At 42.0% G+C, this 26,044-nt stretch overlaps 1 protein-coding gene across 1 annotated transcript in view; it reads left to right on the forward strand.

The window, feature by feature from the left end:
* The first annotated feature begins 1,849 nt into the window (after window positions 1-1,849).
* LOC124743674 (ankyrin repeat domain-containing protein 23-like) overlaps window positions 1,850-26,044 on the forward strand; it is a 54,085-nt gene continuing 29,890 nt past the window's right edge. The window contains exons 1-3 of the mRNA XM_047248851.1: window positions 1,850-1,928; window positions 12,418-12,994; window positions 23,417-23,587. Of these exons, the coding sequence (XP_047104807.1) occupies window positions 12,429-12,994; window positions 23,417-23,587 (737 nt within the window). The 5' untranslated portion in view covers window positions 1,850-1,928; window positions 12,418-12,428. The remainder of the gene's footprint in view (window positions 1,929-12,417; window positions 12,995-23,416; window positions 23,588-26,044) is intronic.

Below are 26,044 nucleotides of genomic sequence, written 5' to 3' on the forward strand. Positions count from 1 at the left end.
TGACATCTTATGCCGGAAGTCTTTGGCCGCCAATGCTGATTATTTATCAAAATTTAGGCAGTGGCGGGGATCGAACCCGGGGCCGAAGACGTTTTGATTATGAATCAAAGGCGATACCCCTAGACCACGGGTACGATCATGTACACGGTGAAAATGTTGTGTGGCATAAATTTTGTGAATGATTCGTCTGGAAAACTTTGTTGCATATTGTATGGTGAAATGTAAGTTCTCGATGCGAAATTGGACGAGAAGCCTATCTATATTTTAGGGGTATCTTCGATGTACATCACTTTTGGAAGTAAGCAGTCTTATCTGTCGTCTCAGAATTAATTGGGGTGAAAGTCTGTCGACTTGATATGAGAATAAGGAGCTGATTTTTTATCTTTTTATTAATCAAATTTTTATTTGAGGTTTATTATCTTTGTAGCAGTTTATCGTCGGCCGAGAACGAGTGGCAGCAAAGCTAAACACTCGAACCAACAACGATAGTGAATAATAATGAAAAATGCAAAAATAATTCCCAGGCCCGTCCTGTGTGTCCGCGGTCCAGCAGATACCGCCACGTTCTTACACACCACGGCGGGGCGCGGATTTCTGAGCAGGAAAGCAACTGCTGGGAGAGAACCCACGACCCCTTACGTCGGTCCAGTAGTCAGGACTCAGTAGAGGACACGGCAGTCAAATACTGTCTCAACACGAGCAGAGGTCACTGGGAAGGTCTTGAAAAAAGTGTAGTAATTGGTGTGGTAGGGTCTGTTCTCACAGTATGAGATGCAATACCCACTCTTTACATGACGAATAGTACAGTCTTTCCAGCTGATGCAAAAGTTTATGAACGTGGCTTTTCTGGAACGAAATTTTTCAGACAGGAGTATAGAAAACTACTATGACCTCAACAGTTTTGTGCGGTGGTCCACAGTGTTGGCCTTACACTGAAGCGGCGGAAATTAAACTTGGTATTTGACCCTAAAGTAACTGCAGCTTACGGGGATGACGTTTTGGTGTTCGGTTATTTTTGCGCCGTTCTATTGTAAGAAATTGCGCAGGTATATCGAGTGTTCGGTGGCCTTTTTTGCTTTGGACGTAAGTTTCAATACAAAGTTAGCAAATGTGGCACCAAAGCGCCGATAGTATGAAACCGGATACGACGACTGCTCAGTGTGTTCTGCCTCAGCCAATCACAGCACAGATGACACCCTCTTATTACGAACTGTTAAATATTACTACCGCTTACTGCAAAAACTGCTGCTGCAAAATAAACATTTCGACCGTCGTACTTTGCGCAGTACATAGGAGCAGACAGAAAATTTTAAGCTCTTGCATGGACACCAGGGCAGCAGGCAGTCAACTGAAACGCTATAAGATGAATGGCCAGATCATGCGAATTAATTACGTTATGTACTTGTGACCTATGAGCTTCTCGGTTAAGACTGAAATCAAAATAACTACGGAAAATACAGGCGATGACGTAGGGAGAAGCCGGCCGGAGTGGCCGTGCGGTTCTAGGCGCTGCAGTCTGGAACCGAGCAACCGCTACGGTCGCAGGTTCGAATTCTGCCTCGGGCATGGATGTGTGTGATGTCCTTAGGTTAGTTAGGTTTAACTAGTTCTAAGTTCTAGGCGACTGATGACGTCAGAAGTTAAGTCGCATAGTGCTCGGAGCCATTTTTGAACGTAGGGAGAAGCGAGCGACGGAGATGTTTATTCGTTAGGCAGCGTTCTGTCGCAGTAAGCGTTGCGTGTGCTCGCTTCTCGGAGAAGGGAATGAAACGCTGCCACGAAGCGCCAAGGTCGTGGCGTTGCTGCCGGCGGAGGGGTCACGTGACCTGAGAGCCGCTGCCCGGCCCGCCGGCTGTGGGACAGCGAGGCGGCGCTCAGTCGCTTTCCTACGGGAGGGGGGGCGAGTGTGCGTGTGGGCGCAGCAGCAGGTGGGGACGACGCGCGATCGCCCCGTGCTGTCTGAAGGGTGCGAGATTTGTTTGCAAAAAATGTTGCAACTATTGCCGGTACTAATAGTTGAATTCAGTATAAAGAGCCGCAAAGTACAGACAGCTGTTACAATTGACAGTATGTACTCAGTTTAATCTCAAAACAAATTTTTTCGTTGTAGTGATCTGAAAAGGCAGCAACACAACTCATTTAGGTACAATAAACTCAGCTTGCTACTAAGTGACAGAATAGAAATGAAAGAAAATTACTTGCTCCCTCAGACACGGCCTCTCGCGAAACAAACTTTATTGCACGCAACTTCCTGGCAGATTAAAACTGTGTGCCGGGCCGAGAGTCGAGAACTCGGGTCATTTGCCTTTCGCGGGCAAGTGCTCTGCTGCGGAAGTAGAGCTATGAGCAGGTGTTTTGAGTTGTGCTTCGGTAGCTCCGATAAGCCGTCACGGTAGCTCAGCGTGTTCGGTCAGAGAGGTGTTTGGCCTCTGTAATAAAAAAACTGAGTCCAAGGATCAACAAACGAACCTGACCGAATGTCATGTGACGTAGTGACGTACACAACGATCAACAACGAACAAAATGCAAAAAAAACAAGTGGTAGAGCACTTGCTCGCGAAAGGCAAAGGTCGGGAGTTCGAGCCTCGGTCGGGCACCCAGTTTTAATCTTCCAAGAAGTTCAATATCAGTGCACACTCCGCTGCAGAGCGAAAATTTCACTCTGGAAATTTTATTCCATGTTTAGAAGTGAAACTCTGACTGAAAGTACTCTGGTGAAGTAAGTAGGATACTTCGGACTCCGTCTTGACTAAATAAAATTCGTTTATATCGACAAGCCTACATCAAACTAGAAATGGCCCACGTCGTCTGTACAAGCCTCTTACAAATAGTTACGTAGGTGAACCTATTTCGTTAAATAAGGCGCCTCAAACGACTTCTGAAGGCAACAAAAATTTTATTCTCAGTATTTCACTCTGTTATCCGCGTAAACTGCTCGCTAAGAGGTACAAACTTGTGTTTAAAGCCCTCTTACAGCGAGACAAGTATTACGCTGAACGAGACAGATACGGAGATTGCCATCGCATCTCGTGGAGCCCAAATAACCCACGATACGTTCATCCATTGTCTGGGAATGACAGCACTTGGCAACTTGCAACAAAGTTTCAACATTATCTCAAACCTTCTCAAAAGTTTCTCTAGCTTCCATGCATAACGTCAAATATTCGAGACAGTGGCGCATTTATAAAGTAATAGATTACACGTGTAGTATAAGTGCGAGTTGTAGTCTTGACAGAATCGGGCGTGGGGTGGGGTTTATATTGGATGTGACTTGTGAGACCTCTGCACTGTACCTCATGCCGCTGTAGGACTTTCAGCAAACTTGCAAGTCTAACACCTAAGTCTGTGTGTACGTGCCGGCAAGCCGCGTGGCAGTGCGTGGCAGAGGATACTCCTGGTACTACTGACTGCTCCCATCCGCCTTGGCTGTGCCGCTCGCGAATGGTACGTGGCTGGCGTCATCGGCGCTAAGCCCGTGTGTAGGCTGCAGCTTCTCGAATATTCTCGTCTCGCTCATTTCGCTGCAGGCCTGAAAGCGTCGAGGAGACACGCTGGCACTGCGGCACTGCGGTTTGTCGGCAGGAAGCGGGCGTCCGCGCGGTGGGTGCAGATAAGTGCGTGTCGCCAGTTCAGGGTCGGCAGCGGCGGGAGGTGACGTCACGCGGCCACGCTGGTGATGGTCGGCGGGGGTGGGCGGGAAGCCAGCGAGGCGCAGAGTAGAATGGCCTCGGTGCACGAAATACCCTCCACTACACACCGTAAAGTGCGGGTGGTAACTCATTCCTGCTACATTATGCATCGCAATATTATTTAGTACTTCATGTTTAGATTTGATTGCTACGGGTAAAGGGCGATGTAACGAATTAACAATTATGCAGATGAGAGTATACCGGTACATTCGTAACAGGAAACACTGGCACCACTTAAAATTTACGGTTTACGGGCGGAACAACAGTTTCCTTCAGATGGTATAAATAATGTAATTGTTGACATGCTGGCGTACTTTGACAACACAAATTGTACGGTTTTGTGGTGAGTGCGGTTCGTCGATTGGCGGTCGGCGTCCTCCTTCCTGCTCCACGCTTCCGCAGTGCGTTCCTGCCGCCACCGAGTCCGCGACACTCCCACCAGAGCCCCGCTGGTGCCAGCCCGCCCGTTGCTGAGGAAGGGCCGTCTTTAGGCCTAGGCGCGACACGAGGCTACAGCGCGACGCGCACGAATCACGCGTGTCCAGCGCAGGTCGAGACGCGTGCACGTGTTTTGCACGCGCCGGCTGACGGCGCTCTCCGCTGACAGAATCGAAGCGCGCGCACACTGTAATCTTTCTCAAACGATTTTACAGAAACTACTCAGTAAAAATATTTCATTTTTTACTTGCTTGTAGCGTTATATGGCAGCTTCGTGGCCAAGTGCCCATCATCTCGCCAATTGTCATACTTATTGCGGTATACACATTATAGTAAGACGCTACGCAAACTTCGAAAAGTCTGCAATGAAAAATACGGGTCGCTATGATTTTGCGTTTGGTTACACCATATGTTGTTGCGTTTGAAATTTAGCCAACATGTTGAATTTTTGTTTAGATTTGGGAGGAGGTCTCTATCTGCCTCCGATCTCGAGAAAACGCATCCTATGTAGCGCGCTCACTTCCAATCTCACGCCCGCGAGAATGAAATACTCGCAACATCTCTCGTATCTCCTAAACCGCTCGAGACATCGAAACGAAAGATTGGCGAATGATGGCACACAAGGAGAGTATTTTGCTAATTCGTAAACACAGGGAACTTTATATTTGGCGATATATCAGTACTTATACTTCCCTTCTTATTTTTTTGACTCCATTGGTAGTTATTTCTTGAGTTATCGACAGCTAGCGAAACAAGATTTTTCTAGTTGTTGTTGTTGTTGTTGTTGTTGTTGTTGTTGTGGTCTTCTGTCCTGAGACTGGTTTGATGCAGCTCTCCATGCTATTCTATCCTGTGCAAGCTTTTTCATCTCCCAGTACCTACTGCAGCCTACATCCTTCTGAATCTGCTTAGTGTATTCAGCTGTTGGTCTCCCTCTACGACTTTTACCCTCCACGCTGCCCTCCAATACTAAATTGGTGATCCCTCGATGTCTCGGAACATGTCCTACCAACCGATCCCTTCTTCTAGTCAAGTTGTGCCACAAACTCCTCTTCTCACCTATTCTATTCAATACGTCCTCATTAGTTACGTGATCTACCCATCTAATCTTCAGCATCACCACATTTCGAAAGCTTCTGTTCTCTTCTTGTCCATACTATTTATCGTCCATGTTTCACTTCCATACATGGCTACACTCCATACAAATACTTGCAGAAACGACTTCCTCACATTTAAATCTACACTCGATGTTAACAAATTTCTCTTCTTCAGAAACGCTTTCCTTGCCATTGCCAGTCTACATTTTGTATCCTCTCTACTTCGCCCATCATCAGTTATTTTGCTCCCCAAATAGCAAAACTCCTTTACTACTTTAAGTGTCTCATTTCCTAATCTAATACCCTCAACATCACCCGACTTAATTCGACTACATTCCATTATCCTCGTTTTGCTTTTGTTGATGTTCATCTTATATCCTCCCTTCAAGACACTATCCATTCCGTTCAACTGCTCTTCCAAGTCCTTTGCTGTCTCTGACAGAATTACAATGTCATCGGCGAACCTCAACGTTTTAATTTCTTCTCCATGGATTTTAATACCTACTCCGAATTTTTCTTTTGTTTCCTTTACTGCTTGGTCAATATACAGATTGAATAACATCGGGAATAGGCTACAACCGTCTCATTTTATTTTCCTAGTATGAAAATACAAATGAAATTTCTTCTCTTATGTTACTACAAACCGACACTCTATTGACCTCTGTGATTGCCAGTTACTTGTTTTCTGAGGCACTCTGTTTCAGAATTCTGCCGCAGTAGCTGCTGTGAGATGAGTTTGTGCAAATTATACCTTTTTGACAAAGTACAATTAAAATTGTCAACAAGAGAAATGTGGGCGTTACTCATAAATGGTGACGCTTCTTCGAATGAGAAAAGGTTAACAACTCACACAAAAATTAATTGCCAATTCTGTTGGAGTTTTGGTCGAATCCCCTGGTAACCCATTGTGTCTAACACTGAGGAACTGGAATGGAAAATTACCAAAGGATTTTATTTCTTCTCTTGCCTGAGCAGTATTAAAATAATGATGAGCGTTCCTTCAGGCGGAGTAAATACGCACCTGCCGGATGCTGGTTACTCACCTACTGCTCTGGCCAAACTGTGTGATAGCGAATGAAATAGTTGTTACTGAGAGAAGGAAAGAATTGATCTGTCGCACAACACACTGGTCAGTGGATTGTCAGCAGCGGAGGATAATACGCGCGACAGGAATGCAGAAGCTGGCCATGTGTGCCTTGTGAGCTGGAGTTACAAGAACATTGTCATGAAAGTAGATCTCCCTTTGTAAGCACTACATTTCAACAAATTAAATATATCTAAGCACCACACTCTTTTTGGATATTCCTACTTTCGTAATAATACCATTTTTTCATTTGTATAATTAGTTTAATTAATGCGGAATAATGTGCATGCAACAATTGAAATGCTGTTTCTCATCTTAGCGAGCCAATTGAAACATTGTTATTTCTGACTGCTTTTCAAGTGTTTCTAGCTTGCAATGGAAATGTGATGTCCACAGGTACACACTATAATGTCTCTTATGAGATCTATATCCAAGTAACGACAGTGAAACCCACGTACTTAATATCTTCGACATTTTATCAGAAGCAGAAAGAGGTCATACCTGTGGAAATAACGCCTTTTCGACTTCTTGCGGCAGATCATAGAGATACGTCAGCATTTCAGGCAGCAAGTAGATACCCTTATTTTAATTTACTGCCTCGTTTCTAAATCACGTGATTTTATAATTATTCCTTACTTCCTTATTCACAACCCTCAGGATGAATCTTCTGTCCCTTCTTACGATCTGAAAACATGGCGGAGGCAGAAGATAATAATCCCAGTGGCTAAGGGCTCACAAGTTACTGAACTGTTCATAGTTCTTGGCAAAAGAAGAAACAAAACAGAACTACTGCAGAGAAATTTGCAACTGAAAACTATTATGTAGTAACTTAAATAGATGGAGCGCTTGAACGGCGAAAGACGAAACACTACTTGTAACACCATAGCTCTAATGCTCTACTGATTTATTTTGCTTTTGTTTCATTTAATGTTACATCGTTGAGCTTCTGTAAATATGTTTGATTGAATAGACAACACAAAATCGTTTACTCCTTTCTTTGTTAAAACTTTGATGTCATGGTTTGATTCTATGCAAAGTAGTGTATCTGTCATTTAAATTCTTTGTCCCATTTGGAGGGAACAAAACTTACTATATATAAGTGTAATTTCTGTGTGAATAATTTTTTGTAGAAATGTCAATATGTGCAAATGTTCTGTTTTATTAAATCAGTTTGGTTGCTGTTATGTAAACTGTTGATCCTCACTTAGGGTTCTTAGTTAGTTTGTATGTTAATGGTATAGTGGTTCCCCTCGGGAACGGAACTGTGTAGCGCGCGCAAATTGTGGTTGGCCTAGGTAGGAAAGGTGGAACAAGAGTCAGTCGGGGACGAGCTACGAGTCGGGGATGAGCTACCAAACTGTGCACTGCCATGTAAAGGATGCATATTGTGCTGGTTCCGAGAGAGGCTTTTTCTGCTAATTTCCAATGCCTCGGATGGATGGATAAATAGCTGGAACTATTCTTGAATTTGTATCTATCATCGCCACCAAGAACTGACAGAGTCCAGCAATTCTACCTGCAATTCCACCTACCAACATGCAGTTGCCACCACATTGCGCAATCATTGCATCGGAATACTACAATGATGTACAGTGAAGGATCAGCTTAATGGATGTTAGTGTGCTCAAATATAAGGTAATTTATATCTGAATTTATGTACCTACCTTGATTTTTCTCCTCATCATAACACCCCTCAGGTGCCGTTCCGTTTGAACTGAAGTAATTACCGAGTGTCCCCACTGAAAGAACATTAATGACCAGTGTTTTGCTAATTGATGCCTCTTGAACTTAGCAAAAAGAAAGTTAAAGTTAATGTAGCAAGAGAGCGAGTTAAAGTAAATGTTGTTCGCTGAAAATAATTTTACTATTAAAACTGCTTATTAAAGTGCTGTTGCCAATTGTAAAATTAAAAGTTCTTAAGACAGAGGCTTATAAAGTAAATGTTCACATTACTGCCTGTTGTAAATCGCAGGTGAGTCAGTATCTTACATATCTGTTAATTTTGTGTCTCATGGTAGTAAAAGTGGAAAACTGCAGTTTTGAAAAGTTATACTCATGTTTGCTAAGCATTTGTCTCTCTTGTATATTAGAAGTGCATAATAATAGTATAACAGGATCCACAGTTTGTCTATTGTGTTAATGCTCGGTAATGGAAAGACCACTAATTAGGAAAACCATACTTTCTTTAAAGCCTGAAAGTAATAGTGTGTTTCGGTATCTCTTATAATTTTGCAAATAGTCTCTGCTGCCCTAACTGTTAGTGTCAATCTTACCGCAAACATATGTATGTGTCAGAGTTCACTGCACTCGCGTGTGACAAAGTATAGGTTGTGTTTATCCATTAAAGTTACTAATAACTATTTTCTTGAACGAGAATGTTAATCACTCTCTCTTGCCTAGTTAGGCTGGCGACCTTCTTCTTTATCCGTTGAACAGTGCAGATAGGCAAAATTTTGTTTGTTACTGTTCGAATATTTACGTAATTCTGACTTTCATTTCCGATAAGCCACCTCCGTTAGGGACAACACGGTCAACATAACAAAATTCCTCTCAGAGGGTAACACTGCTCTGTTGCTTTATACCATAATTGCTTTAACAAGATAGTTTTATTTCACGACCTGCTTCCAACTTTAAGGTTATGGTATAGCAGTAGCAGACAAGAGTGTTATACGTGGCTTTTCCGTGACAGGACTAATTGTTCTGTTGGGGAATCGTACATACGAAGCCAAACTTGGTATTTGATTGAATAAGCTACGTAAATGCTGTTGCAGTGTTATATACTCAGTGTCAATAAAATTCAGTATACTATAAGGCTGTATTTTTGGGATGGGCAATACCTCCACTGCCCATACGCGCCATGCCAGAAACTGTGCCGCAACCACAACGCCGCGCGACCTGGCGCAGGCGCGCGTCGCGTCCCAGTCGCGTCGCGTCGCGTCGCAGTTTGCGCGGCCCCATTTGAACCTGAAGTTAGGAAAACGCGCGCTGCGTCGCGCCACACGCACTATACGCGTCTCAATTTGCGCCTGGCCTGGAACCCTAAAAATGAAGTGAACTGACAGGGAGATGATCCCGTTTGGGGTTGTTCGGTCGGTAGGAGAAAGACCTCCTGTTTCACTCGAATTTGTCGGTTTGCGCGGCGGTGAAACCGACAGGCAATGATGGTGGCCGAACAAACACAGAGACCCCCAGAGACTCGCACCAGGCTGCATACAGCGTAACATTCTAAGAGTCGGGAAAGGGCCTTAACTATATTCTGAAGTTTAGAATTAAAAGTTAGCTGCCAAGCCCTTGCTAATCCTAAGTCATGTGCAGACCCCTTTAAATCACGTTACCAAGTCTATGGTAACGGATTTCCTGAAATATGAACAGTTACTAAGCAAGGATTGTTCTTAAACGAAAATGCTGGCCACACTATTAAGTTTATCGATGTCTAATATACTAAAATTTTTGGTCACCGATCTGCTCAATATGCCACGCTGAATTTGTCTTTTCTCATACACAAAACTACTTAAAAAATCCGTACTTTCTAGAACAAAAAAAAAATAAGGAATGAATTTGTTTGCCTTCACTGTAAAGCACTTTTGAGACATGTAGCACATGTAGACATGAAACTGGCAAACAATAACTTCCTTCGGAGCTCATACTACACACGACCGTACCATTGAAAGGTATTGCTCTGACTACTTAGATTGGTGTAAGCGTTCTCCATTTGCAAGAGAAGAGATGCGTGAAGAATACTCTGTTCTGATTGCTCAGTCTACATTAAGGCCAATACAAAAATATTATTCTCCTGTGTTAGCGCGCTTTTTTCATGACTAACAAATCAATAAACAACACACTCTCGAACTGTACTTTTTTCCAAAATATTTAACATTCTGATACTTTATTTATACTTTACATTATTAACTGTTTTCATTTACACTGAAATTAGCTTCCCTTTACCATAAACTTACTTGACACACTATAATACAAAATTCCCCGTCTTCATTCACAGTGTATTAAAAATTTCTCACGTTACTTCTTACGGCGTTTGTCACTATAACAATGATCTACATATTTACTTTAGACCACATTCACGCATCATCCACACTACTAAAGACATACACAAAACTGTACAAAAATAAAAGAAAAATCCTTCAAGAAATAAACATTACAATTCACAAAAACATTCCCTTGACTGTTTCTTGAATGTGTCTGTCCGCTACTGTACCCTGGTGGATGACAATTTGAACTACCACTCGACTGAACCCACTTCACTGAACCCACTTCACGACCTTTCACTGTGAACGCACGAGTCAGTCTCCCGACACACAGGCTTCATCCCCTGTGTGAAACAACTCCTGCAAGGGTACACGCATGACTGCTTGTTAAATGACGAATAATACAGATTCAGGTCATAAAACAGTGTTGTTAACAGGAGAAGTAAAGAGAACATCTCGTTGAATAAAGTAATACTGTAGTTCTGTACAGCCTATTTAGTATTTTGGTAGAAGTCTATTTCAAACCATTTCCATACCAAATAACATTGCACTGTAGAAAAAAATGATGGAAATAATGTCCTTGCCGCTTCTGGAGCTTGTTCTCCAAATGAAATATGCTGAAAGAAAAGGTAAAGCTGGAAAATGGTATTATTAAAGATTTGCTGTTATTCACCAATGGCATCAGTCAGACAGAAAGGGTGTGATACTGCTGGAACCGACTAAGGATGGACTGTACAGGGTGAGTCACCTAACGTTACCGCTGGATATATTTCGTAAACCACATCAAATACTGACGAACCGATTCCACAGACCGAACGTGCGGAGAGGGGCTAGTGTAATTGTTTAATACAAACCATACAAAAATGCACGGAAGTATGTTTTTTAACACAAACCTACGTTTCTTTAAATGGAACCACGTTAGTTTTGTTAGCACATCTGAACATATAAACAAATACGTAATCAGTGCCGTTTATTGCATTCTAAAATGTTAATTACATCCAGAGATGTTGTAACCTAAAGTTGACGCTTGAAACATTGTCCTCACTTAATTGCAGGGGCCCAAACAGCTGCAACATACATCGGTTTTCTACAGAATGATCTGCCAACGTTCCTCGAAAATGTCCCACTGGAAACGCGTCGACGTGTGTGGTATCAGCATGATGGTGCACCTGCACATTCTGCAATTGACACTAGGCTGACCCTTGACAGGATGTTCGACGGGCGTTTCATAGGACGTGGAGGACGCATAAGTTGGCCAGCCCGTTCTTCTGATCTTACACCTCTGGACTTCTTTCTGTACGGTACGTTAAAGGAGAATGTGTACTGTGATGTGCCTACAACCCCAGAGGATACGAAACAACGTATTGTGGCAGCCTGCGGCGACATTACACCAGATGTACTGCGGCGTGTACGACATTCATTACGCCAGAGATTGCAATTGTGTGCAGCAAATGATGTCCACCACATTGAACATCTATTGGCCTGACATGTCGGGACACCCCTATTCCACTTCGCAATTGAAAATGGAGACCACGTGTGTACGTGTACCTCACCCCTCATGGTAATGTACATGTGCGTCAGTGAAAAAGACCAATAAAAAGGTGTTAGCATGTGGACGTAATGTGCTGTTCCAGTCTCTTCTGTACCTAAGGTCCATCACCGTTCCCTTTGGATCCCTACGTAATTCGGTGCTCTCCGATACACACGATCGAACAGCATAGGAGTGGTACTAAAGCGTCAAGTTTAGGTTAAAATATCTGTGGATGTAATTAACATTTTAGAATGCAACAAACGGCACTGATTACGTATTTGTTTGTATGTTCAAATGTGCTAACAAAACTAACGGGATTCCATCTAAAAAATGTAGGTTTATGTTAAAAAACATACTTCCGTGCATTTTTTTATGGTTTGTAGTAACCAATTACACTAGCCCCTCTCCTCACGTTCGGTCTGTGGAATCGATTCGTCAGTACTTGATGTGGTTTACGAAATATATCCAGCGGTAATGTTAAGTGACTCACACTGTATTTATCAAATGTCGCTGGAGACAGGTGTGGCTGTCACTCGTAGAAGTATCGTCAGTCACCTGTATGCTGAAAGGGCTGCTCCGTGTTGCCGTGTTTCAGAATCGTCCGCAATGGAAGCAGTTAAGGGCATCACAGAGACGGTGGCTGTGGACCTGGGTGCACTCCTGGACGCCGGGGACGACGCCATGGTGATACTCGAGGCAGGTGACACTCGGCTGGTGGTGCACAGGGCCGTCCTCGCAGATAGGAGCCCTGTGTTCGCGGCAATGTTCGCCCACGACACCCTCGAGGCCTGCACTGGCGTGGTGAGGATTGCCGACATCGGGGGCCCGGTGCTGAGGCAGCTGGTCTCCTACCTGTACACTCTGCGGGCCCCCCAGCTGCCCGGCACGGCCCCCCAGCTGCTGACTGCAGCGGATAAGTACGGGGCATCGGGGCTGAAGGCGGAGTGCGAGCGGCAGGTGGCCGCTCAGCTGACCGTGGAGACCGCGGCGGCCGCAGCCGTCCTCGCAGTCCGCCACTCCTGCAGTGACCTCAGGCGAACCGCCATCGAATTTATTAAGGCACGTACCCACGAGGTGATGGCCACTCAGGGGTGGGCAGATGCGATGCGGAAGCAGCCGGAAGACTTGATCGAAGTGAGCCGGTTGCTGTACGATCCACCACCACAAACCAGGTAAGTGTGAGACAACCCACTGATTCGTGTCTCTCGGTTCTAGGTGTGTGTATTTCCAACTGTATAATTTTTCCCACTGAATTTTCGTAGATGTGTGTCTGCTGTAAAATACACCATCATAGACAGTCATTTCACCATAGCTCACAATGCTATCATTACCCTCGTGTAGCAGTTTCAGTGAACCCCTAAACTGAACAGTGTTCATTACCAGGTATGTTAGCTAACAAAGATCATCACAGAGCCAGTTTGTAGGCATTATATTAAACTACATGTATACAGAAAGTGGTTGTTTAGGTTTTAGCATCAACTGTCATGACAGAGGGTACACTCACTGTGTGAATAGAGCATGTCCCAGACTGCTGTGGACACAAAGCTGTATTGCCCAGCACAGGCTCCGACACAGTGACGGGTGTAGTTTGCAACCGGCAGCCTGTACTGGTTGCTGTAGGCCTGTTCCCATAAAGTAGTCTCTAAAGTTGCCCATTGCCTCTGTGGCTGATGACAATGAGACACCTTTGAATAGTGTCACACTGCATAAAGATGATGACCGAGTAAGTCACTTACAGCCGACACCTCGAGAAAGGTAGTGTACTGCAGAATGAGTAGAGGAGGGCGGCAACTTGTCTACAATTTTATATTGCTGATGTTGACCTGTGGAATTTTCTTTGTGTAGTAAAGGAGACTATCGGAGTAATCACTATTCACACCTTAGTATTACAGCTTTGGCTCTTACGTAGTTGTCTGTCACTTTCTTTCCACGTGCAAGCCATATGCCAGTAACTATTCCAAGATAATTCTTAGTTCTCTCCAAATCCAGACAGTACACGGAAGATGTTAATTGCTCTAAAGGCACATAATATAAAAGAATGCTCTGCTGTGAGGGCTTGTATGGAAGATGTTCAGAAAACCAGGTGAAGTAAGCATCGGTGCCCCAGTGTCTGTCTGCTCTCACCTCTTGCAGCCTGAGACCACCTTGCAGGATCACAGGCCAGACCTACCAGCAGTTCCAGCTGGTCCCATAAAATTGAGTCTTCCCACCTCATTTTGTTCGCCTCTGTACTCAGCATTACATAAAGCTCACGCAGTGCTTTGATACGTTCCCATCTGTGACACACAGAATACCGTGCCTTACTGTGTATTCGACGAACAGGTGTCCACCCCTGTGTGTGTGTGTGTGTGTGTGTGTGTGTGTGTGTGTGTGTGTGTGTGTGTGTGTGTGTGTGTTTCAGTGGATCTATGGCTTTACTATAGCCACCCAGTGAACACTACAGGCTTCCATTCTCCTGTGGCACACCTTATGACATAATCTATCCCATCCATTGTTGTTGCTGTTCCATCTCTGATAGTCTGTGACGCTTAAAGTGGCTGTGCGACCAGAGTTACCATTTTTCTGCACCATCTTACAGTTACATATGTTCATACAAGTCTAATAGCCACTAACACTGATAAATGATCATTTATTTTTCATTTAGATTTTAATACTTATGTAGTATTTCAGTGTTCTGCTCATGGGCGATTTTAACGCCAGGATTGGAAATCGAACAGAAGGTTATGAAAAGGTTATGGGTAAATTTGGAGAAGATATGGAGGCCAACAGGAACGGGAAACAACTCTTAGTAATCACAAACTCCTTTTTTAAACATAAGAACATTCACCGGTATACTTGAGAAGGCAGGGGAACCAGATCTGTCATTGACTATATAATAACAGATCAGGAATTCAGGAAGGCTGTGAGGGACACACGTGTATTCAGGGGATTCTTTGATGACACTGATCATTATTTAATCTTCAGTGAAATTGGGATTGCGAGGCCGAAAGTGCGGGAGGTCAGGTCCATATGCAGGAGGATAAGAGTGGAGAAACTTCAGGATAAGGAAATCAAGCAAAAGTACATAACAGCGATCTCAGAAAGGTACCAGTTAGTTGAATGTAGTCAGTTACAGTCATTGGAAAAGGAATGGACAAGGTACAGGGACACAGTGGCTAAAGAGTGTCTTGGAACAGTAGTGTGTAAAAGTAGGAGGAAGCAAACAGCTTGGTGGAATGACACAGTCAAGGCAGCCTGTAAAAGGAAAAAGAAGGCGTATAAAAAATGGCTACATACTAGAACTCAGGTAGACAGAGAAAGTTATGTTGGAGAAAGAAACAAAGCCAAACAGATAATTGCAGCATCCAAGAAGAAATCTTGGGAAGACTTTCGAAACAGGTTGGAGACATTGGGTCAAGCTGCTGGAAAACCATTCTGGAGTGTAATTAGCAGTCTTCGAAAGGCAGGTAAGAAGGAAATGACAAGTATTTTGGACAGGTCAGGAAAACTGCTGGTGAATCCTGTGGATGCCTTGGGCAGATGGTGGGAATATTTTGAAGAGTTGCTCAATGTAGGTGAAAATACGATCAGTAATGTTTCAGATTTCGAGGTAGAATGGGATAGGAATGATGATGGAAATAGGATCACGTTTGAGGAAGTGGAGAAAATGGTCAATAGATTGCAGTGCAATAAAGCAGCTGGGGTGGATGAAATTAAGTCGGAACTCATCAAATACAGTGGAATGTCAGGTCTTAAATGGCTACACAGGATAATTGAAATGGCCTGGGAGTCGGGACTGGTTCCATCAGACTGGACAAAAGCAGTAATCACACCAATCTTTAAACATGGAAACAGAAAATATTGTAACAACTACAGAGGTATCTCTTTAATCAGCGTTGTGGGTAAAATCTTCTCAGGTATTGTTGAAAGGAAAGTGCGAGTATTAGTTGAGGAGCAATTGGATGAAAATCAGTGTGGGTTTAGGCCTCTTAGAGGTTGTCAGGACCAGATCTTTAGCTTACGGCAAATAATGGAGAAATGTTATGAGTGGAACAGGGAATTGTATCTATGCTCTATAGATCTAGAAAAGGCATATGACCGGGTTCCTAGGAGGAAGTTATTGTCTGTTCTACATGATTATGGAATAGGAGGCAAACATTTGCAAGCAATTAAAAGTCTTTACATGGATAGTCAGGCAGCAGTTAGAGTTGACGGTAAGTTGAGTTCATGGTTCAGAGTAGTTTCAGGGGTAAGACAAGGCTGCAACGTGTCTCCACTGTTGTTCATATTATTTATGGATCATATGTTGAAAACAATAGACTGTCTGGGTGAGATTAAGATATGTGAACACAAAATAAGCAGTCTTGCATATGCGGATGACTTAGTTGTGATGGCAGATTCGATTGAAAGTTTGCAGAGTAATATTTCAGAGCTAGATCAGAAATGTAGGGACTATGGTATGAAGATTAGCATCTCCAAAACGAAAGTAATGTCAGTGGGAAAGAAATATAAACGGATTGAGTGCCAAATAGGAGGAACAAAGTTAGAACAGGTGGACGGTTTCAAGTACTTAGGATGCATATTCTCACAGGATGGCAACATAGTGAAAGAACTGGAAGCGAGGTGTAGCAAAGCTAATGCAGTGAGCGCTCAGCTACGATCTACTCTCTTCTGCAAGAAGGAAGTCAGTACCAAGACTAAGTTATCTGTGCACCGTTCAATCTTTCGACCAACTTTGTTGTATGGGAGCGAAAGCTGGGTGGATTCAGGTTACCTTACCAACAAGGTTGTTACGGATATGAAGGATGATTGCAGGTACTAGTAGATGGGAACAATGGCAGGAGGGTGTCCACAATGAGGAAATCAAAGAAAAACTGGGAATGAACTCTATAGATGTAGCAGTCAGGGCGAACAGGCTTAGATGGTGGGGTCATGTTACACGCATGGGAGAAGCAAGGTTACCCAAGAGACTCATGGATTCAGCAGTAGAGGGTAGGAGGAGTCGGGGCAGACTGAGGAGAAGGTACCTGGATTCGGTTAAGAATGATTTTGAAGTAATAGGTTTAACATCAGAAGAGGCACCAATGTTAGCACCGAATAGGGGATCATGGAGGAACTGTATAAGGGGGGCTATGCTCCAGACTGAACACTGAAAGGCATAATCAGTCTTAGATGATGATGATGATGATGATGATGAAGTACTATTTTATATGCTATTTGACATATCAGAAATCTTGTGCTCGAGATGACACTGTGCATTCCCTGAACCAATTGTAATGAACATAGAGCCAGTGTTGTAAATCATTCAGTGTCTTTCTCTTTTATTCAATAAAGATTAACATCAAAATTCCTTGTTTAAACAACAAACATATTACAATTGTTTACATTCTTGAAAAAAATTTAAAGCATTATATTATTCCAAACTCGTTATGCACGCTGTGGGAAATGACTCAAGCACTTATGTTTGAAAAAATTTTTGTTAACGGGAATCTTTTTACTAGCAGTAATCTTTGTGTATATTTTAAAAATTCTCTTGATGATGTATAATAGATTCTTGTCGTGATCTTCACCTAGTTCACTGCCTCATACTTCCCACACTATTGGGTGTCAGTTACAGACAGATACACAAAGTTTGGTTCTGGAACTGTCTCTGTCTTTCACTGATTCCACCCCCGCCCCCCCCAACCTCTCAAAATTATACATAGTGTCACACTCAAATTTTATACACCACAGGTGCCTATGATTTTAACAATAATTAAAATAAGATGTATAAAACCAGGTGTAAGCAGAATTATTTTTTACTTCATACAGTGTCCACTTCACACAGTGAAGTGATATAGTGTTTTCCCATTTTTTGGGGAGGATGTCTCACTATCCCATGTTCATCCTACTCCCCCTTGTATCCATGCCAGCCCTTCTAGATAGACATCAAATTCTTACGGAATTTACCATTCATACCTACTGTATGTGGAGGACAAACATAATTTTATTTCAGTAGCAAGTTCACAGCACAACTTACATCATCAATCACAAACATTGCTAATCACCCCCCCCACCACCCCCCTTCCCCACACACACACACACACACACACACACACACACACACACACACACACACAGTAGTGTGTGTTTTTCCATCACTGGGGAATGACACAGCTTACTTTAACTACCCCATGGTTTCATGTGTGCTTACAAGGTGAGGATGCTCACTTGAAAAATACTTAAATTCCTGTCAACCGTATTTAATGAATGAAATTTAGATGAATGTGGTAATACTGTTATGACATGTAACTGTTGCACAACCACAGCCTCTTTCTGTTGTCAAATCATGGGTTTCACCGTGCCTTACTATCCGCTGTACTGAATTCCTTCTCCAGCTCAATTTGAAACACGCTGTCAACCATTTAGTTACCTGTACCTTTCAAAGACCAGTTTTTAAAACAGGCTTTGAACGATGTCTGATGATCAAAGTATCACATTAATTACAATCGAAATGTTTCACAATCAGACGAGTGTCGTGCCTGTCAAATTTATATGCGTGTGTTACCATGCTCAGAAGCAGCCAAATTTCCTGAAGTGCATTCCACCTGGTTTGTTCGCAGCCACATAACTTTCTTGCACTTTGTCTATTATCGTCCATATGAAAACCAATACCACAGTAATGTAAATATCAGAAATCCCTTTACCAGAGATGGTGGTCCTCAGTGCTTGTAAACTCAAGTTAATTACAATAAATGACATTTCAAAAAGCAAGATTCAGCTTCAGACTACATGCTTTTGTAATGGACTGGGATCCAGGACTCCAATCCGGTCACTACAGATCTTAACTATCATTTTAACCACATGTAACATCATATGCACTTTTTCAAACTTGATATGATGGGGCATAAAGTTTTGTTTTGGGCAGGGATTGTGAATGAAGCACAATAAAATGTTATAATTTTATGTATCAAAATTTTTCACCGCTAGAGGGATGATGAAACTGAAATGATTATACAACAAAGTATTCCCCCGCTGCGTTTCGAACCCAGCATATATCATGTTGTTTTCTAGCCACATATAGATACACAGCGTCGGTTTATTTCACCACCAGTGAAATATGCTCATGCCTGAACTAGAAATTATGCGAGGAAAAGTTCTGTGCTGACTGGGACTCTTAACCCTGTATATGCTATCACCACTGGCTACACACCTGTCAAATACTTATCCACCAGCCACTAGGAGTGAAATTTATAAATCTGAAATAATAGGATAAAACGTTCTCTGCCTGTTTCATAGTCAAAATTGGCACCAATTGTTATTGTTGACGTTGCAAGCACAAATGCTAAAAATCATTATTGCTTTCCACATATTACTTGCAGTGCGAATGCTACAACTTGAAATCACACAGTGAAAATTTTTGTACCCAACCAGTATTTAAAACCAGACCTTCCCCTTTCTTTGAAACCTGGATAACTATGGAATGTTAGGGACCCAACAAAACGATGGAACTGTATTGTCCGAAAAGTGTTCAAAATGGCAGAAAGAGATATCCGAGTTAGATTCCCAGTTCAGCACCAACATTTTCAATATTGCAAGTTCAAATAAGTTTGCCGTGACTTTACATGACAATTGTTTCAGGAATGAAATAAAATTTCTGGTGCAAGAAAGGTTAATGGTGAGCTTCCACTAGCCGGACGTCTGCCTCTGTCATGGCCCAACATACACCGACTCTCCTCCAGCAGATAGTGAATGACCGTCGGCTTTATTGTAGATTAGGAAGGAAAGTGGAACCTTATGTTGTTCAACAGAAGTCACCGGAGGCAAAGAGGGTCTGTTAATACTTGTTAAGTGTTTGGCTGATCAGTGACTCGAACACAGAGCTTAAGAAAATGAAGGTAGAGCATTTTTAACAGACCACCAAACTACTTTCAATGCAGTGCCACTGTTTTGCCTTTAACGAAGGATGCTCCTCACTGGATGAGTGTTCTGTTTCCCTCGAGGTTCATTACAACCTTTACAAAACATTTTTTTCCTTGTTAATCCATATCAATGGCCACTAGTTGCCTCAGCTACCTAATGTGTACTTTAGAGTTGTTTTTGTAATCACTGAAATAAAATCACATAATTGTCAGCTGCACTACTGGCATTATTGTAGGCTACAGAAATTTGTGCAGGAAGTGTTTTCTCCCACCTGAGCTGCTGTGATCTTGTAAGAGTTTAAGTTACACCAACACTAGATCGTACAAAATAAACTCAGCGACAAGTATCAATCAAACTTCCACAATGTTCTCCAGGGATCATTGTCACATTTATAACTGCAGTAGTGTGGCATTGTGTCAAGGAACGTTAATTATTTTCTAGTTCTTTATTATTGTGATAGAGGCTTATAATTTTACTAAAAGAAGAGATGCATTTGATATATAAGGAAGTCAATCATAGGCAGTGACTGTTGTTTGAGAATGCATCCATTGTTATTCTTGAAGTGGTTTCCCTTTATTATAATCTCAGAAGGAATTTATTTTTTACTTTGAAGTGGTATTAAGCTACTAAGCAGCCATGTTTATCCACTATAATAGTTTTTTGAAGAGATCATTCATTATTATAATTTCTTATGTTATTATTAACGCCGTCAATCTTGGCAAAGATGAGGCTTGTCTTCAGTAAATGTAGCTTATGTAGCACAGATAATCCCTCCATATAAATTCCATGTGGAAAAAGGGGGCCTAAAAATGTACCTTGCAAGTGCGTAAGAAAGTCCATAATTTTTCCTCATGTAGCATACTACATTGATGCATGTAGCCTAAAAGGACCACCCATAATTTAACTGAAACAAGTAGATTCATGCATAATATCATAGACTTTTGTCTGACGTGTTGTCATGCAGGTTGGAATAAGTATATTTATCAATCATAATTTTTTATTTGTAGCTATAAAATAATCTTTGAGTGACTTATTGAATATTGTACACTTGAAGGTCATAAGGATTGTTGTTTAAACCTTCGAAAATGCTGCATGAAGTATTTTGTGCATCACAGTATATTGATAATTTTTACTTATGGACCATCTGACAGCAACTGAATAAAACACAATTTTAGTGCCATACGCGTTTTAAAGTTTATTTTCTGCAAGGCGTTATCAATGGCCTGGAATATGAACATATGTTAGCTATTTAATTTACATTTTTGTCACTGTGCCTATAGGTTATAAACAGTTCTGGTGGTTGGTATTTCCTATTAAGTAGTAATGTTTTGAACTGTACTTACAGGTTGTGTGGACAATTTCTTACATATTACACTCCCATTGCATTTTTGGTGGTGTTCTTCTTATGAATGACAATTTGCAGTTTTTTCCCACACTCCACAGCACTATGAACTGAAAGATTGTTTCAGTGCAATGTTTTGGTTTCTGTTGCTGACTGTCAAATGTTTTTACCAAAGATCGAATGTTATTGCGAAACTTTAGAGTGTAATTATTGAAGTATCTGTGATCTGTTTGTGTACGCGCGTGTGTGTGTACGCGCGTGTGTGTGTACGCGCGCGCGTGTGTGTGTGTGTGTGTGTGTGTGTGTGTGTGTGTGTGTGTGTGTGTGTGTGTGTGGTATTTTTTTATTTTGGCTCTGCTTATGTGTGTAGGTCATGGTGTACCATCTGGTTCTTTTCTGTGTGGTGTTGTCAGTGTGTGTTTGTAAGTTTTCAGCTTGTGAGTCCTTTTGTATTCTGGAAATGTGTTTGTTCTGTTGTATTATTTTGTGCGTGTATGTGGTAAGTGTGTCAAAGAAATTACGTCAGGAAACAATTTTTTCATTTGCAGTTGGTTTGTTTTGATGTGGTGGTTTACCAGTATGGCTCAATCGATTACTGCCAAATGTCATGAAATGTGACCAATTAGCCATCATGCGGCACTTTAATTCAATAGGAAATGTTGAGGAGGAAGAAAGAAAGAAGTAATTAAGCGTCAAACATCCCATCGACTGCAAGACCATTAGAGACAAAGTAGAATCTACAGCTCTTAAATGTTAGAAAGGAAATAGATCGTGCCATTTCAAAGGAATGGTCACAGTATTTGCATTGCTTAGTTTAAGAAAATAAAGGAAAACTTAAAACAGGATGGTTGGATGGACATTTGAACTATTTGACTTTACCTTCATAAAACAAAAATGTTTGGTCCTGACAAAAAACGTAAAATCAAAGGCTAATGTGAGTCCTCAGAATGTAACAGTACACATCTGGTGTAATGAAGCTCTTTTGTGTTAAGAAATTCTTCCCACGGATATGTCCATATTTATTAGCATCCATTGTATTCATGGTTGTCCGCAAAGATTTTCATTGTGTCGTGCACATAAAACCAGAGGGGAAAAGCAATTTTGATTTTTATCGCCTCTGCATGTCTTGTCAGCTATGACAGCTGGTGTCTATTTCAAGTCTGTCACACACAACTTTAAATGATTGCTTGAAAAGTTAAAACATGTACCTCCTAGCAAGTGGCAAAAAAGAATTCGATAATCAACATCATCTTGTGTGCAGTCAACAACGATGGTGCATGCAGCACGCGGGGATAGATTCCCAACCTACACAGAATGTTCTGTTAGGTTATTTCCAGTTCATATATTGGCACATCCTGCTACAGCAAAACTAAGCAAATTTTTAACATGTATTTGTGGTTAGAAAACAATGAGAGGTGGTGGATTCAGATCCCAGTAAAGGAACAAAATACTTTTTCTCGACAGTTCAGATTCTCATTTTGCTATATTTGGATATGTATTGTATTATTGCACTTAGTTAACAATCCTATTAGTTGCTAGGTTTGAATCATCGAACACAATGCCAAGTCATTTCAACATTTCAACATGCACCCACACACACATGCTTACATGTGGCTGAAATGATATTTAAGATCTTTCGTACTTAGTTAACAGAGACAATAGGTGCTCAATTGGAATCCTGGATGGTAGTCTTAATACAAATGTTTTCGTCACTTAATTTCAAGTTGAAACTTAGTTTCCAAAAGTCATTTATTGCAATAAACTTGAGTTTACAAGCTGCCATCTAATTATAACAGGTTTCGATATTCACATTATCGTGATATTAGTCTGATTGTGGACTCAGTGTTACAAATCAGTTGCTTCAAGTGGGGTCTTGTAATAATCATTTTGTAGCATGAAATGCCCATATCGAAAAGAGATCAGAGGAACTGCAAGACAGTAACATTATGTGGGTGCATTCGTCGTCCCCCTACACTCTGTCAAGGAATATGGCACTTCATCATCATCATCATCATACAATTTAGGTGGAGTGGAATTCAGGCCGTTTGGATAGTTTTGATGGCGATAGCACCTGAGCTAACGTGTCCAGTAATTCTGTAATTGTTTTGTGCAAGTATTGGGCGTTGTATGTACCTTCTGGCTGCACCTAGATTTGAACTACCTGTTGTATGGGGTTGAGCGACTGCCATGGAAAGCTCGGATGGTACGATTGATTGTTATTAGCTTAGCTTACTGGTAATTCATTTGTATTAACTGCAGCCCTATCCCCAGTGTGGATGGTCCCTCAGCAGTGCTGGCCATAGTGAGCCACCTCCACATCCCCACGAGGACACGCCCAGCCAGCTCACACCCTGCCTCTCTGTATGTGCAGTGCACCAGTCGTTACAGAGCCGAGGACCACCACCACCAGCACCACAACCACAACCAGAACCGCCACCACCACCGCTGCCACCGCCACCTCTGCCAGCGCACCTCACCAGACACCTGCTGCTGCGCGGCCCACAACTCCTCGACCTGATGAGGCCACTGTCTCTCAAATGCGGTGAGTTCCCTCAAAACACACACACACACACACACACACACACACACACACCATTATATGGTAGGTAAGATATAAACACTGAAAAGCAAAGTGTAAATGCTCAGTCTAGATTTAATGAGGGTCAGCAAAGTGAACTGGGAATAAAATCAAAACATACAATCAGAGGTGGTATCCCCATGACTAGATCATAGTATCATGGGAGAGAGGTTAGTTAAGAATAGGTTGGTAGGAAAAATAGTTATTGTCAACAGTTCAGTGTCTTATTCACCAAGACCAGCAAACCAATGCCAACAATAATTCAGACAGACATTCACTCTGCAGCGGAGTGTGGCCGATATGAAACTTCCTGGCAGATTAAAACTGTCTGCTGGACCGAGACTTAAACTCGGGATCTTTGCCTTTAGTGGGCAAGTGCTCTACCATCTGAGCTACCGAAGCAAGAGTCAAGCCCCGTCCTCACAGCTTTACTTTTGCCAGTACCTCGGCTCCTACCCTCCAAACTTTACAGAAGCTCTCCTGCGAACCTTGCAGAACTAGCACTCCTGAAAGAAAGGATATTGCGGAGACACGGCCTAGCGACAGCCTGGGGGAGGTTTCCAGAATGAGAGCCGTGCTTGGGTAGCTCAGTTGGTAGAGCAATTGCCCACGAAAGGCGAAGGTCCCGAGTTAGAGTCTCGGTCCGGCACGCAGTTTTAATCTGCCAGGAAGTTTCAATAATTCAGACAATGTCATGCCCAGAAAATTTAGTGATGGGGAGAGTATGAGTGCACTGAATGTGTAAACTGTCAGATGAGATAAATGTCTATTACTTTAGATGTATTGTAATGGCCTAGTAGAGGTCAGACTCATACACACACACATTTATGAGACCATTTTTGGTGCTTGTCAGGAATGAGAGAGGAGAAAGAACCCAGTGATTTGCTATAAAGTTTCTGTTAGTCACAAGAAATATACTCGGCAATCACCAAACAGAAGCAAACGTCAGCAGAGCCTCAGCTTGCCAGGGTGTGGACCACCTTGGTTGCCCCACTGTACTCTGCTGTAACAGCCAGTCTCGGTAACCACAGACATGCAAAGGGGAAACTCTGCCTTCTGTTGACAATGTGCCTGTCTGTCTGAGCAGCAGATTTGCAGTGCCATGAGCTCCCAGAGTCCACAATTACGTGCATTCCTATCTCTGTCTTTCCCTACAGTTTTTAACCTCAGCAACCACCTCTAGTTCCACAGCAGTTATTCCCTGATGCCTTCAAATATAACTTACTCTGCTGACCCTTGTACTTGTCACAGTTTTCTTCATATCACACTATCCTCACCTATTCTGAGAGATGTTCGATAGTTCTTCTGTTATGAGTTCACCTAGTTTAAACATCCATCAATAGCACCGCATTTACAATGCTCCGATTCCCCTCTTGTTTTTCCATAATCCATGATTAATTTTTATGCAGTACTATGCTCCAAGCATACATTCAGGTATGTCTAACACAAATTAAGGCCTATCTGTGATATTAGTAACTGTTTTGCGAGGAATCTCCTGTTATTCCATGCTACATTACTTCTTATAACAACCGTGCTTTGACCCTCAGTGTAAATTAGCATCAAGTGTACCAGAGTCCCTACAAGTGGTCTACTGTGTGGTCCTTAATTCTGTTAACTTTGCCACCAATGTTATTTCTGCCACACCCCAATACTTTCCTCTTTCTTCCATTCATTAATCCTGATTTGGTACTCATTCAACTGTTTATTACATTCACCAATTCTGGTGATTCAGTTTGACTTTCAGTGAACACAGAAATATCACCAGTGAATTTTATAAATGATATCCTTTTCACTTTCAGTTTTAATTAAATTGCTATAAGTTTCTTCAGTTCCACCAATGTTTCTTAAGTGTTCATCTGAACATTTGTGGAGATTACCTGCATCCTTATCTTTAACCATCTTTAATTCAGAATACCAATTCTTGTTCATTATTGTACATATTCTATGTTACCTGCTGTTCCATATATCTTATATGTACCTTTTAAAAATTTCATGCGCTTTCACTGTTTCATGTTGTCAAATGTCATGTAAAGATCTGCAAATCCAATAAAGATCTCTTGATTTTTCTTGAACATCCCTTCCACTATCCCTCGATCCTTTACTCCAAATTCAGTTTTCTCAAACAGATTGTCACCTTCGTCTCCCTTTCTTCTGCATGTTGTTGTTATTTTTTCAATAAGTTCTATTCATGAGCTGTTTAGCTATTGCACTTATAGGTGCTTGGTTGCTTCTGTAGTGCCTGGATGGTGTTTCTCTGGCAGTCTGTTGTTATGACTCCTGTCTCATGGATTGCGCAGACAAATGTGAATATTTCGTGATTGCCATTTATTATTGCATTGTCTAGAGCCTCAAAGAAGTTAAAATTCCCGTTCCATTCCTGTGTACTTCAGTATCCTATTATTTACACACTGAATTCTCATA

This window comes from Schistocerca piceifrons, unplaced genomic scaffold, assembly GCF_021461385.2.
Source record: "Schistocerca piceifrons isolate TAMUIC-IGC-003096 unplaced genomic scaffold, iqSchPice1.1 HiC_scaffold_2510, whole genome shotgun sequence".
In the NCBI taxonomy this organism is placed as follows: domain Eukaryota; kingdom Metazoa; phylum Arthropoda; class Insecta; order Orthoptera; family Acrididae; genus Schistocerca; species Schistocerca piceifrons.